Genomic DNA, 15,807 nt, shown 5'->3' with positions numbered 1-15,807 from the left:
ACTTCAGCAGTTCCTTCTAGCTTTTTATTCCTGGAAGTGTATATATATAAATATAGGCCTATACAATGTATAGATATAAATATAGGCCTATACATAACAATCCAAGTAACCCAAACAAAAGTGGAGACCTTTTTTTGGATTCAAAATTCCGGATTTTCGGACCCGTCCCCTGCAAATTCGTAAACATGCTTTTATTTTGAAGCTGCCCGGGAAGTACTAGACGCTCACATTCACGCTCTCTTTATCTCAGTTCTCCCTGTGTGTGTCGGCCGTCGTCCCGGCAGAAATTTGATAGAACTGTCGGTGCACAGCCAGATCAATTCGGTCAGAGCCCCGGGCAGGAGTGAAGCCTCTTCCCGCCTCCTCCAGAACCCGGGTCCGGGCTCCGTGCGGGTCTCCCCGGGTCCATGGCCTGATCGGTACCGGCGGCGGGTCAGCTGCGGCTGGAGCCTTCGAGATGCTCCGCGCTCTATTCCGCTGCACAATAACACCGTCACCGATACCGGTCTGGAGACTCAGCTATGCTTTTCAGACGGAGAGCCAGGTAACGATCTGAAGAAAATGGGAAGAGTCGGAGCCGCGGGGTGGACGGGTGGACGGGGGGTCTGCAGAGATGCACAGATTGTGGGGAATGAAAAGGTGGCGCTGCGCTGTGATCCTGCAGGAAAAAGAGGAGAAGGTGTGGGTGGAGGAGGGCTGCTTCAAAGGCCTTCCATGTGCAAGATTTATTTGTGCATTTACAGCCTGTGTGTGTGTGTGAGAGTGAGTGAGTGAGTGTGTGTGATGCAGACTGAAGGCTCCTTTGTGTTGTGGTGGAGGCTGAGGGGTGGGTGGTGGCCCCTGCTTATTCTTCTGTGTGTAGCACCGCTCTTATTGTATGTCCGTACCACCCATCCTTTGCAAATCATGATGTTATCCTGCTCTCCATGTGGTTATAATATATTGTATTCCATGAGCTCTGTGAGTGATCACCACCAGGCCACAGCTATAACACCCCACACATTAAACACAGTACATCTGCTATGAGAAATATTATTGCATGAAACCAGAATCCAAAGATGTCCTTGGCTTCTTTTGCCAAAAATAAAAACACACAATATGTCCAGTCCAGCAACACAAACTGAAATAAGGTAATTTAAAAAAGCTCTAACCAACAAGAAAGAGCAGCCAGCTTGTTACATTGTTGATATATTTCTTGGGGCTTGTCCCTAAATTAAATTATATGTAGCCTAGAAAGCTCTTGATAAGGATAACAAATAGTTTGAAGTTACTTTTGTTGCACAAGTAATTAGGGACTTCAGTTTGAGCTCTAATTTCTTACCAAGTGGTCTGAAAAGCTAATAAACATACACTGGAGCTTCTTAAAAAACTAATATAGACTTTAATTAGTCATAAAGGGTTTGAATAGGTCTAGACAACAATGGTAGAATGACATGCAGGTCACATCCGCTGCATCGATATGTGTTTAGCGGCTGATTTCCTCTTTGTGTAAGGCAGCAGCGTCACAGCACAGAACTCATATATCTCTTAATGTCCATTTACATTGGCATATGCAAATGTCACATCACTAATGGTGCATTCCCACTGCAGCGCGTAGCACGGTTTAAGCGTACCGCGCCAAACCCGGCCCGTTTTTTTTCTTCCGTTTCCACTAGGGCTGTCCCGAATACCATTCTTCGGGCTCCGGATATTCGGTAGTAATCAGCAGCGAATATTCGGATATTCGGCCCGCGCGCGGGGGGGTGCGTAGTAATCAGCAGCGAACCGCTTCAACACGTGTATTTCGGTTTATTCACAGCATTCATTTTGTTATTCTACAGTATTGTTGTTTTATAGTTATTTGTTAATGTATTTAACCCAATTTGTGTTCTTTGAAATTGAAAAGGATATTGCATTATGTGTGTTACTTTCGTTGCAGTTGTATATGTCTTAAGTGTAATTTGGCTTGGCTTCCTATTTTTTATGGACATGCTTTTATTTTGAAGGAGAGTTAGCGCTGTTGACAGTTAGTTGTTGTTGCTATGGAAACAACGTGACGGAGATTAACGGAGAAAAGTCATATCTACATATAAAGACGGAGAAAGTAAACATTAAAGTTTATGGTTAAGTGTTAGCACCCCCCGAAGAGGCGCAAGCTCTTACGTTGATATTGGAGATTTCAATAAATTCAATTTAAAAAAAAACGATAAAATACGAATATCCGAATAACGAAATTGAAACCCGAATAGTACTCCAATGAACGAATATTCGGATATTCGGGTACAGCCCTAGTTCCGGCTAACGGGTACTTTTTCACAGTTTTTCTGGCCCTCCAAAATCGTGGTTCTTTCCGGGCCAACAACCGGGCTGAATATGCTAAACTAGTGACGTGAGTGGCTACAACTACAACACAATGAACATATTTTACCGTGATTTAATTGTAATACACGTTTCAAAATGATGCCGAAGTAACAACATACTGATACCGGTTAGTAAAAACCATGAATTAATGCTTTGACAAGTCTGCAGACAAGACGGTAGGCGAAAAACCTTTTAAAATGCGTGTTTTCTGAATGGAGATCGGCTAAGCTAACGTTGTATATGCTCCGACCGTCCACACACTCACAACAACGGCCTACAGACATAAATAAAGCAGCGACTGTATTCGCCATGACACAGACACTCTGTGGTTTGTACTTGTTTAACTTTTGTCTAGTTTCTGAACAGATATGAGGAGCTGAGAGCTCTGAGTGCTAACAGCTAACGGCTGATGTTGGTTTTGTGGTTCGCATTGAAGATGACGCCACGGCTCCGCCTACACTGCGTTACTATAGTTACTGCCCCAGCTACTAAACTGTAATGGAAACGCAGCATAAAGTGAGCCTGGCCTAACTATACCGTACTAAGCCGTGCGAGGCCCTGCAGTGGAAATGCGCCATAACAGATCTCGTCCTGCACCACTGAGTACAGACAGTTCACTTGTTACTGTTTAAATACAGCAGGAAATGTAATTTCCCCATGATAAACTGTCTCCCTGTCTCTTAGCTTTGACAATACTGCTGCAAACTGAAGAGAGAAAAGAAAAAGGGAGAATCAATGATGTTTCGTCACAATGCCACACATTCCTGTTCATTCCTTTTCAGCATTGGTCATTATGACCTAACCTCCCTGTACTCCCCGTTCTCTCACACACACACACACACACACACACACACACACACACACACACACACACACACACACACACACACACACACACATTCTCTTTCTCCTCTCCGGCCCGAGGCTAGCAGTCATGTCCGTGTTCACGTCATTCACATCCTCCGTTCTGATTGGACAGTTATTTTCTCCCTTTTTGCCACTATGCTGCCGTGCACTGAAGTGTATGCGGATGACCCCGACACATCAGAGCAGAAGCAGTTATTAAGAATGACATGGTCAAAGTTCACGTACATCCCGTGGATAAAAAAACGTGTGATAATATTACTTTATTAGCAGACACATTGGTCGGAAAATGCAATATCCGAACTATATACAGCATTAATTATCTTTATTAGGTCAACAGATTTCACATAACTGTATTAGGTTAGTTGAAAGCAATATTATCAAGTTTAAATAACAAATAATAGGTTCAACTTAATATATTTGCTTTCAATTAACCTAATACAATTATGTGAAATCTGTTGACATAATACGTTTAATTAAAGTCAGTTTCTCAGTGTAGGCTGGTCCTTTTGTCTGTGGATGTTTTCAGGCTGATGCTGAAGAAGCCTTATTCATGTTTACTTTATGACTCATCCAAATCTCCCCCTCTCTCTCTACCCTCTCTTTTGCCTCCCCCACCCCTTTATTACCTCCTCCACCCTTATTTCCTCATCGCTCTTTTGACATGACATCACGTCCCCCTCCTCCACCTCGAAAACATCATCTTCCCTTCCCCACCCACCACCCCGTTTTGTCCCCCATTAACAACATCATCATTCTTCTCTCCCCTCTCTTCTCCACCATCATTTTCTTCACCTTCTCCTTAATCTTCTTGCCTCACCCTTCTATACCTTCCTCCATCCATCGCCCCCCCCCCCCCCCTCCCAGGATGTTGCGGTGGCTGGTGTGTGGCCGGGTGGGCACAGTTTGGATCTGGAAGGCGCTGCTGCTTTTCGTTGCCATCGCCTTCGCTGTCCAACTGTTGGGGGTCATCTTCAACAAGAGGTATCTATTTTGATTTACTAAATGTATCTGTGATTGAACTTATTTCTTTTGCATTGCAGTTCTAAGAAGGTATGCACGATGATATTGGCACAACATCAGTATCGGCCGATTTAAACTTTCAAATTAAATGTTGCCATTTTCCCCAAATGAAGCTTTAATTACGCTATGGAAACCATTGACTAAGCGGGTAAAACATCTGATGTGTTGAGGTTCAATTTCGCATAAAAGAATCAACCTATCTTCCGTGTCCACATAGCGTTTTTTTCTCTCAGTAAGGCGATGACAGCATTTCCTCTTTTTTATTGACAACGAAAACGATATGTCAATATGTCAATGTTTTTTTCTGTTTGTGCTACTACAGTTTTTTTTACATTGTTTTTCACTGTAAGCACCACCAGGAGACGCTTGATCTCGGGCTCTTTGCTTTTTCTGGAGGCGACCGCTTCCGAGTGTTCTCATTGGAATCAATTGAAAAAATAAGCTTCTATTTTTGAATGACTTAATTGAGTGTAAGCAACAGTCTGCAAAGCATATGTACTTATTTTGAGCAGGCATAATCATTTTTTCAATTCACCACAGAAGAGAATTGATGTTCTAAGCGATTAGGTGGAAAAGTTACATCATCAATCTGCCAAAATTCAGCATAGCCCAGCTGTCAAACATTGTTGATTCTCACAGTAGAAGAGGTTTAGGTTTATACACTACTTATACCTTATTGGTATGATAATTATTTTTGAGATTGAGGTAGACTGAGTATGTCTTGGTGAATAGCTGTGCACTGAAACTGCTTCCTCTCCGTGTGACGGTGGCAACCACGAGAACCACCGCCAGGAAGTGAGGAGAATAATACAGGATCTAAATGTGCTGATACTGCCCTTTATCACGGGGCATCTCTTTAAAACATTACAAAGAAATAGTTGTTTTCACACACTGACTTGGAGCACTATTAGCGTCACATTTTGATTATTTTCTAGATATTATTAGTAAGTGTGTTTTGAGCGCTGCAACCAATCCTTTTATTTAATGGCCAATTTATGTTTATCCAATTGAAAAAGGTAATCATAGAAGATGTCTTCAAACGTTTTGTATTGTCTGACCAACCATTCTGAGCCCAAATATATTCATTTACAGTACTTAAAAAACCGAAATCTTTACTAATTGAATTGCCATGAATGATCTGCAGATTAAGCTCACACGGTGGGACTGTTCATTTACATCATACGCCATTTTCTCTTTGTTCACCGTGAGGTTGGGCAGAGCCTTGCGGTGAAAACAGCTAGTTAGTTTCATTTCAATGGTCACATCCCCTGCCCGCTTGCACCGCTGTCATCTGATTGGTTGCGCGTGGAAAGGTCAGCGATCCACAAGGTCAAAGTCGGAATAATTTGAACATTAAGCGCACTGCCTGGTGACCAATTTTCCAAAGAAACACAACGTCAGCACAGAGCCGTTTTTCCACTTGTCATGTGACTACAGCTAGTTATTGAACTTGACTTTACGTCAGTTACGCAAAGAAATACGCTTATATTTTGTTGCTTTATTTTGACATTATGGTCACAAATTCTGCTGCTTACTCGTGTTAACCTTTTAACGTTAACAGTTATTTTACCAAACTTGATGTTGCTGTCATAGATAGTCATGGCAACACACTAAGATAAGTTTCAATCAATAATTCCCTCTTTATGGGTTGAAACTACTCTTAGTCCTGTTTGTGTTTCCTCTCTTTCTTGTGTTTTTCGCACTTACATCTCAGCATGTGAAGACGATGATAACAGGGATCTCTGAAGAGCAAGGCTGTCATGGGGTTTTAATGCTTGTTGAATTTAAGTTAATCTGACACTCTAAAATCCACTGAGATTAGGCTGAGATCTGTTAGCAGCCTGTGTTGGCCGAGGAGAAGACTCTAACATTAAAAATGTGCTTGAATCTTGTCGTTACAACCTGAAAATGAGCTCTCAGCAGCATGAGGCGTGAAATATTGATATGTTTCATTGACACAAGCTGTGTTGGTAGTTTCCCTACCACATGTTTTATTTATTTCTATTTTTAGTTGTCATTTAAAAGATCAACAAAGGGCACTACGAGGTTAAAGAGAAGACTGCTCAGGGTTATAATGGACAATCCTTCCAGTAATCATTACTGTTGCTGTTAATGCTGTTAAAATGAGCAAGCATGTCTTTTGAATGGGTAACATGCTCAACCTTGTACCAAGTGTTCCAGCCTCTGAGAAATCAGATGTTCTTTTTTAGTTAGTTCTTGTGCAGTTGCTCTACTTTAAGATACCATTCATGGGCACATTATGTTTTAATAGACTCTATTTGGTACAGAATGTATTTTTAATACCATAATACTGAAGTAAATTATTAATCCTAAAGTAGAGCTTTCCATTTAACTCTGTCCTCTAACATCTGGGTCCAAGGGCCCTGGGGGGGGGGGTTCAGGTTGCAGTCCCTCAGCTTGCATTTCTACAGTGTGGTCAGGGCATAAGGACTGGATTTTCAATGATGCTGCCTACTAACAGACTTACCCACTAGAGCTGAACTGAGGTTGAGTTTCACTGTGCGCCGTGCCAATATTGACGTTTGAATACCAATCCCTTAGATATGGCTACCAAATAATAAAGCACATGCCCTTTGATAATTGATCCATGCACTTACTGCTCAAGCCCTAACATCCCAAAAAGTGTTTTTAATTCACAATAATTCTTCATCCGTCTTTGGCTTTATAGTTACATAAATGGAAAATGTTAAATTATAACTGTTTTTTCTCAAGAATTTGGTTTAATGCATTGCTGTCTTTAATCAGAACATTTTCTATTCTGAGTTTACATTATAAGTGCAAGATAGATGAGAAGATGATTGAAAAACTCCCTAAAGCACATTAACATCACACAGATTAAATTAAAGCTGCATTAATAGATTTTTTGGGGCAACTTTGGAGCTGAAAAGCAGATTCAACTCATTGCAGTATGAATGTAACAAGGATTTCAGTGTTTGGTGGAACCTCTCAAGTGCCCCCTGGCTCTGTGGATGGTAAGAGCTAGAGGTTACATGTTTCACATGAAGTTGTCTCAAAATCTGCTTAAATATATGTGAAGTGAAGTACCCTGGTCACTCTGAATAACTTTCGGGATACCAAAGATGGAAATAAACTGACTCAGGTTTTTCACCACAGACTTAGCTGTGATGTTCCTCAATGGATATACCGCAGGATAACGTGTGGTCTGACACATCACCGTCAGCAGATATGAACTTCCAGCCTTAGACTTGGGCAATGGGCCAACACAGTCAATCAGCAGTCGATCAAAAGGGGAGGACACTGCAGGAATAGGAGACAGAGGCACAGGTTTAAGAGTTTGGTTAGGTTTACTCGTTAACTGACAAGTATGACAAGTCTTAATAAAGGCAGACACAGCCTTCTTCAATCTGGGCCAGTAGAAATACCGCAGCACTCTGTTGTAAGTCTTCTGCACTCCAAGTGACCTGCAACATCATCATGAGCTGTTAGCAATACCCCTTCTCTCAGCTTGTCTGGTATGACAAATTGAAATATTGCTTGCCCAACAAAACCCTCACCATGAAAATACCCATGGGCTGCACTGGTGATTTCCTCAACGGGGCGAACCTGGCACAAGAGCTCCTGCAAAGAAGGATCTGTGTAGGAGTCAATTTAACGTGAAAGTGTAGGTAAAAGGTACGCTTACAGGGATATCAGTTAAGGCAATACAAATAACTTCACTTTCACCGGCGAGCTCATTCTTGCGCCAGTCCAATAATACAACAGGAAAATTAGAAGGGCTGCAGAGAGTCAAGCATGAAAGTCTGAGCCTTGGGGCCCCCTTTATGCTTGAGCCCCTGCTAGCTCAAGCAACAAATAGGGGTGGGGTCATTTTATCCTTTGCATTGTTTGTAGGATTTTAAACACGAAGTTGACATTTAATCTAAAGTTACATTTCTCCCTCCTCCTCCAGCAGTGTGCATCCAGCTGGCCACTCCATCTTCCTGTCCTCTGATGCTCAGGGCCCCTCTCTGGGCTTCTGTCAGCCCCACACCCACATCATGTTCCTGAAGACCCACAAGACGGCCAGCAGCACGGTGCTCAACATGCTGTACCGCTTCGGGGACGAGCGCAACCTCCGCTTCGCCCTCCCAATGGGATACCAGTTCGGATACCCACTGCCTTTCAATGCTCATAGGGTCAAAGGTTACCGAGGCCCCAGAGCCATGGAGTTCCACATCCTGGGCCATCACATGAGATTTAATAAGCCTGAGGTGAGTCATTCATAAGAGCAGAGGGGGAAGTGAAATGGCAAAGGGGATGATTATTATGGAATGTTCTGTAGTGGTTTGAATACATTTATAAATGTACCATGTGTGTCATTGTTAGGAAAACTTAATAATCACTTTTTTTCCCTCATGAAATATGTCACCCTTTGCTTATAACTAAACCATCAAACACACAAAAAGAGATAACAAAATGAATCAAAAACATATTTTGTTTGAAATCAATGTGTATACATTTAAATAAAAAAAATTAAGAAGAAGGAACCAATTGCAAAGTTTTAAAAAAAAACAATAAACAACAACACAAAGAATATATTTTAAGTATAAAAGAAAACAATTGCATAATAGTAGATGCCCTGATTGTACATTAGAATATCATTTTTCAAACCAGTTATCCTTTATTATTATGAATGATGCAATCCTACTCATGTTAGCTAGCAACCTAATAGCAAGAAATAAAGCTTGTTCTAATTAATGTTTGAGTTAAAATTAACAATACATCCATTACTTTATTTTATGCCCATGCCGATTAGCTAACATGCAGGAGATAATAGTTTTTCCCCTGTTACTTTTTATATCTGTATAGATCTTTAAACAAGAAAGTGATGACAACTACACAAACACTCTCAGGACAAGCGAAAAAATAAATGTATCTTCTGTTGTAGCTTAAATGTAGTAAACTACTAGCACATATTTTAACACAAAATTCTCCTCTTCTGTTCCTCAGGTGGAGAAGGTGATGCCTGCAGACACGTTCTACTTCTCCATCATCCGGGACCCGGCCGGTATGGCTGAGTCCTCCTTTGCCTATTACAAAGAGGTGGCACCTGCCTTTAAGAAAGCCAAGAGCTTGGGCGACTTTGCTGACAACCCCTACAGATATTACGACTCTCGGGTCCGCAACAACTACGCCCGCAATCTGCTGATGTTTGACTTCGGCATGGACAACAGTGCTAACTTCTCATTGGCTGTGGCTCAGAAGGCAGAGACCATGATCCGCCAGACCTTCAATCTGATTCTAGTGTCGGAGTACTTTGACCAGTCCATGATCCTGCTGCGGCACGCCCTCTGCTGGCCGCTGGAAACCGTCGTCTCTTTCAGCCTCAACGCTCGGCAGCAGAAGCCCAGCGACGTGGGGGGGGCTGAGCGGGAGCTTCGTGAGCAAAGCAGCGGCGGCAGCAGGTATCGGGTTCAGAGGGGTACGCCCCCAAGCCAAGATACTGACCAATGTGACGGAGGCACAGCGGGAGAAGCTGCGGCAGTGGAACGCCTTCGACTTGTACTTATATAAAACCTTCAACCGGACCTTCTGGGAGGATATCAAAAGTTTCGGTTACGCCCAGATGGAGCAGGAAGTATCTCTTCTCAGGATGCTCCGGAAAGAAATGGCCCAGGTTTGTCTGAGGGACGGCGGAAAGCCTGTGGAGGGGCGCCGGATCCAAGACAAGAACATCCGCCCGTTCCAGTTGGGATTGTTGCAGATTCTGGGATACGAGCTTCAGCCGGGGCTGGACAACGCCACCAGGGCGGCCTGTCTGAGGATGATCAGACCCGAGCTGCAGTACAAGGACGTGCTGGATGCTAAACAGTTCCCCCGCATGGCCCAGTCAGGGAAGCAGAACCCGGCTCTGCTGGCAGCCGGAGCCTCTCTGGTAAGACAAGACTCACCCAGGACAGGAGAGAGGCCGGCGGAGGGGAATGCTGGGGGGAGGACAGCGGAGTTGAGGGACTGGGACGGAAGCCGCTTAATGAGGAGGAACCAGACTTTGATACAAAAAGTAAGATTGACATGAGGTTTCAGGTGAGTCTCGTTCCTCAATACGGTACCTCTGGTCTCTGAACAAATGGACTGAAAGCTGAGCCGAGTGTGGTTTACACACGAGAAAACAAAAAGGAGGAGCTGTTTGAACTTCCACTTTTTGGTTGTTTGCTTCGTTACTTAAAACCGTTCTTTGCTTTTAGTCGGTGTAATCCTCGTGGCCCTTGACCTCTGAGAGCCTGGGATGCTTTCATGGCTGCAGTTACAAGTGGTAGAATTAACTTTGTTTTTATATAAGCAGACTCAAAGAAACTGTTGGCAGGGACTCTCTGCTTTGCTGACACACAGAAGCCTGTTTTAGTCCTTGTTCATATTTATACTTCTAAGAGGTACGATTTATTTTTTACGTTGTCCTTGGTGCACATGCTTGAAACTTCTCAACGTAAAGGTACAATAAGCCCCAGTATTTGCCTCTCATGCAGTGCCATAACACTGAGTCACTGAGCCTAGCACCTCCCTAAAAGATATATATTTTAAAGTTATTTAATATTTGAATACAAAATAAAGAATTTACTTGGAATATGGGTTGAAAAAAAAAATCTCGCAGAGGATGGAATGTTTTGTATTCACTTGGTTTGAAGAGTCTTTCAATTCTAACAGTTTTTGAAGAAAAGCTGGGAATGTATTAGAAAAACACATGCTAAGCTCTGTGTCTCTAAAGCAATGGTAATACACAAGAGGCTTACATTGGGGTATGTATACAACACTATCTGTTTTTCTTTGAGGGTATGGTTTGTAAAGTCAGTCTTTGCTGGTACTGGTAATGGACACAAATAATGGTGATTTATAACTTACTATTTCTCTCTTTGAAACACTTTGTTCAGCTTCAGAGTCAGGGAGCCCTGTCTAGAACCACTAACCTGAACTGCTTCTTAAATATATTTTAATAATACAAGAGGGGAAAACGATCCGGTGCTTGATACTACCGCAAGCAGGCGGCTGGTTATTATCAGCATTTGGGCACATTCCTTCCTTCCACTATCCGCTAAAGTATCCATCTGTCTCACATATGCAGAGACCATGAAGACCCATTTCCTTGTCATAATGTTTTACAAATGAATTGAATATCAGTGCAGGGGTAAACACATCCAAAAGCAGCTGCATGTTAAAGATGATTCATTATATTGCACAAGGGTGACCTCAACTCCCCCAGTATTCCTTCCAGATAACCGTTGAACGAGTTGGCAGGTATTTTGGGACTTTTCTATATTGTTTTGTCAGACGGAACACAGCAGACAACATAAAGCAGTAGCGTCTTGCTGCAAAGCTCCTGGCTCAACCCACCTTTTGGACCCAGGACCCATCTCCAACGCCATTAATCCATCTACTTGTTAATACAAATGTTTTACATGTCACTGTTCTAAAGACCATTTCACAGTAAATGCTAACATTCTTAATGTTGACTAGCAATACAATTCTATTGAAGCAGTCTTTTGTTATATCATAGGTATCCTTACTAAATAAATTAGCCTACTAAGCCAATATTGTATTCATTTTATCCCTTGCCACAAAACAGCTACACAAGGTAAACAATACAAAGGTTATATTTCGATATAATTCTAACTTCTAATGTTAAGGTAAAAGAAGCAAATAACATGTGATATCCTTATGCGTTTGCTAGCAATAGCTAATGTTAGCTAGCTATACTTATTTGTTAGGGAAATGCAAATGCTTAATAATCATTGTAGCTAACATTAGCCTTTGATTGCTACCAACATTATAGCTAGCCGAGCTAACTCATAAGGCTAGTACGAGTTTGGCTGCTTAAGGTTACGCTACCTAACTAGAAGTTACAGATATTTAAAATATTAGCGTTGTATTATTTATTTAAACTAGTGAATGCATGCACTGGTGTAAACAATTTGCAGATGCCACACACTGTTAGCGTGACACTGTAAAAGGTCTCAGGTGGAGGAGCTGGGCCTGAGCGTGGAGCTCTGCAGCTAGACCCTTCTCACATAATATCACTATCTCAGGCATGAGTTACAGTTTGTCCCTATTCCTGTTCCTCCACATAAACACCAGTTCTGCTTTATTTGGCTCTGAGTAAGGAGCTGGAACTCTTCATCGTCTGTGGAATGCAGCATGTTTACATTAACACTGTCAGACATGCAGCTTGTCACATGTTCAGTCACAGCCTGGTCCTGCATGGTGCTTGCAGATATTTTGTCATTAACATGCTGCTGCATGAAGGATCAAATTGTACTACATGTACTATGTAACACAAACAACCTATCTCTGTCAGGGACAAAACACAGCAGACAGGTTCTCACTTGATTGCCTTATACATACCTACAGTATGATAACAGGAATAACGCTCTGAAATGTGCATGTGTGAGCTCGCTGACATCGCCTGACTGGTTTTTGTAGACGGCTTTGTCAAGAGCTCCATTGTTTATCAGAAACTGTTGAGAAAACAGCGACCCACATGGTTGCACTAAGTGACATGGTCCATGAACTTGGGTACTGCAGTTCATTATGAGAAAACTGCATATTGAATCTGGCAAGGAGTGCTCTATGTTTACACTGCTGAAGGGAGTGGGCAGATCAGGAGAATATATAGCATTAACTTTGAATCAAGAGCAAATAGGGAGGTTTCTTACTAAAATATGTGTAAATAAAAAACGGGGGAATTGGTCTTTGATAGAATCCTGTTTAGCTTACATATTTTATTTAGATCATCACAAAGGACAGTGGGCAGCCATTCTGCAGTACCTGTATTTATAACCTGGTTGTCTCGTGCTGTGGGAGGAAAGTAGAGCACAGACAGGAACCCTGTAATAATAATAATAATGGGTTTCATTTATAGCGCACTTCATATTTGAGTTAAAATCCTGTGTGAGCACCTGCTAGCTGCTGTGGTCTGTGTCATAGCACTTCAAAGTGAGAACTCTGTCTGCTGTGGTTTCCTCTTTCTGCTGTCTGGCAATGCTACACAACACTCTTTCCTGTGAAGATAATAAACAACAACACATTGAAGCACCATGGTCTAATATTTTTAGAGCCATGCAGTCAAGCCATTTGAGAATGATATTGAGAGATTCATATTTTTGCATGAATGAGGGTCTAATAAGCTCCAGGTGAATGAGGTCCGGTGTTGCGAAGGTGCAAATATGAGCCATGTTGTTTTTTATTTCACTTTAGCTGTTTTCAACATCACAATATTCAGTATTATTTATTCACATGTTGGCACTTTTCATAGTGAATTGTTGTTCACTTGTTGACGCTTATCTTGGTACAGATGATGCAGCTGAAATTACATTTGAGTGCTGATATCTGAAAAATAATGCACACCCTTTGACCAATCAGAACTGAGTATTCTCCATGGCCATAGTATAAATGTAGTATTGTACAGATCATGTGTAAGAATGTACATGTGTAAATGTACATGTAAAGGAATATATTTACAAAGCCCAAAGTGGAAATAGGGGAAAAAAATAGATAGGTGAAAAAAAGGATACAAACTTTTGCGTTCTCCTGAAAATCGACAACAAATATTCATATTTCCAAGCTACAACTAGCTGTCATAGGGATAATAAATGATAAAAATAGTTAGAAATGGACATTTTTAACAGAAGAACGCAATTTTTTCATCTATCCATTTGTGTGTATGTAGGAGCTCTGATTTTGGGTCTCTTTAAAACGTCCAATATTGAACATTTGACTGATTGATGCTAACAAAAGTCTTTCCACAGCACAGTAGTGTGTATTCTCCATCCCGTGCACTGTGAATAGTGTCACCTTACAGCAGTTGTCCTTCTGCGGGGATTGGGTGCACTGCATTGTGCTTCCTCCAGTGAAACGGAGATTGTTAATCAGCTTACAGTCTTAAGTTAAGACACTGAGTCAAAGGGATGAGAAAGTATTAACTTAGATTTAAAAGGGACATACCTGTGTTTATTTATGTTCCCTCCTTTCATGCAAACATTGACTTATAAGTATTTCACTATAATCTGAAACTAACTTCAGTTACATAACCCACTGTGTATCACAGTGCTGCACGGCTATGTCCTGCAACCCTCAAATATTATTATTGTTGTTTATTTTAAACTCAAACATGAATATTTTTAACATCCAATCTTTTTAATGTGAAAGAACACCATTTTCTTTAGTGCCACCACCAGGACACACTCTATATGTTCGGCTCATCAGGATGTCGGTCTAACGTTATTATTTGTACCATAATTTAATTGTGATGATACAAACAGGCCTCATGTGCTTGTATTACAATGAAGAACTGTACTAGTAGATGCTCGCTGTTCTGGGTCACCACTGTTTAATGAACACTAATGCACAAACAGATTTGTTTCATGCCTTAGGATGCAGTTATAATATTATTGACCCCGGCTTTTAAACAATGTCCTTCTGTATTTTCTTTTATATCTACCATTTGTACAGACTGTATTTATCGGGGTTGGTTAGGGACGACGAGGGGAAGGGTGTTTTTGTCACAGTATGATGGAATTTATTATTGATGTGATGAGAAAACATACATTCAGCTCATCTTCAATGTTCAGTCAGTGTTGAAACACTGATGACAAATTGCCATCATTAATTATGGCAGGGTCATAATTCAGTGTTACTAAGAAAACTGTGATTGTACGGTTATATCAAGCTGTTGTCTTTCAAAACGTCCACATTTAGACATTTCGTTAATTGTAATTAAATACAAAATAAGTCAAGTCTAATACCTGAGAAAAGGATAAATAATAACACTGAGCATTACTGTGATTATTTCAGATGGGAATTTATCTCAAGACGACCAGAATATTAAGTGTTGATCATAATGCTTACAAATGAGAGCACAGCCACTAAATTATCCGGTCCTTGAGTGGTAATTACGAGGTAGAGATGTAATACTTTATCTTTTAATTTAGAGATAATGAACCTGTAATGAAAGTCAAATGAAAACTGCTTAATTTCGATGCCCGTCTTCCCACATGCAGCATTGTTTTTATTCTTCCAGTGGAAATCTCAGCTATGGTACAGTGTGATTTATCACCTCATTTGAACAGCTTCCATCTCTACTTTTCACAACACTGGGTTATTACTGACAGGAAATCATAAATGGACCTGATCATCTCTCTAGGTGTTACAGATTTCACTGGACTGGAAATGCAAGTTCAGAAAGCAACGGTGTACTTTGGCTTGGATCTTACTTGAAAATGTTATTTTTGGGGTGAAACTGGTACTACGTGTGCATCCATTGAGGTTTTTTTTTCTTGTACTGAATAAAAACAAAATTTCTTTAACTCAACTTCCTCGTCTCCTTTCTTATACTTTATATTTCTTCTCCTACTACACCTCAAATGACAATATTTTATTTTTTACCCTTCTAGCCTACATTCTTTCCCAGCTGTAACATTATCATTCATATTTAACATTATTAAACATGATCTGCTCTATGAATATGTTTTATTGTTACATATGAAACTAACGTATAATATATTGTTGTATGATACAAGAAAAAATTGCTCCACCATCAATCAGCTGCAAAATTAAATTCTGCTTAGACAT

The 15,807-nt window shown here is 41.0% G+C and overlaps 1 protein-coding gene across 1 annotated transcript; it reads left to right on the top strand.

Moving 5' to 3' along the window:
• The first annotated feature begins 251 nt into the window (after positions 1–251).
• Positions 252–15,536, top strand: gal3st4 (galactose-3-O-sulfotransferase 4). The gene is given in 5 exon segments (XM_034139673.1): positions 252–544; positions 4,072–4,188; positions 8,159–8,459; positions 9,199–9,606; positions 9,608–15,536. Coding segments are annotated over 5 exon segments (1,506 nt in total). The 5' UTR covers positions 252–521; the 3' UTR covers positions 10,265–15,536.
• Positions 15,537–15,807: the final 271 nt, after the last annotated feature.

Source organism: Trematomus bernacchii, unplaced genomic scaffold, assembly GCF_902827165.1.
Source record: "Trematomus bernacchii unplaced genomic scaffold, fTreBer1.1, whole genome shotgun sequence".
In the NCBI taxonomy this organism is placed as follows: domain Eukaryota; kingdom Metazoa; phylum Chordata; class Actinopteri; order Perciformes; family Nototheniidae; genus Trematomus; species Trematomus bernacchii.
The sequence above is the reverse complement of the archived record's forward strand: the minus strand, read 5'-3'. Positions and strand labels throughout refer to the sequence as shown.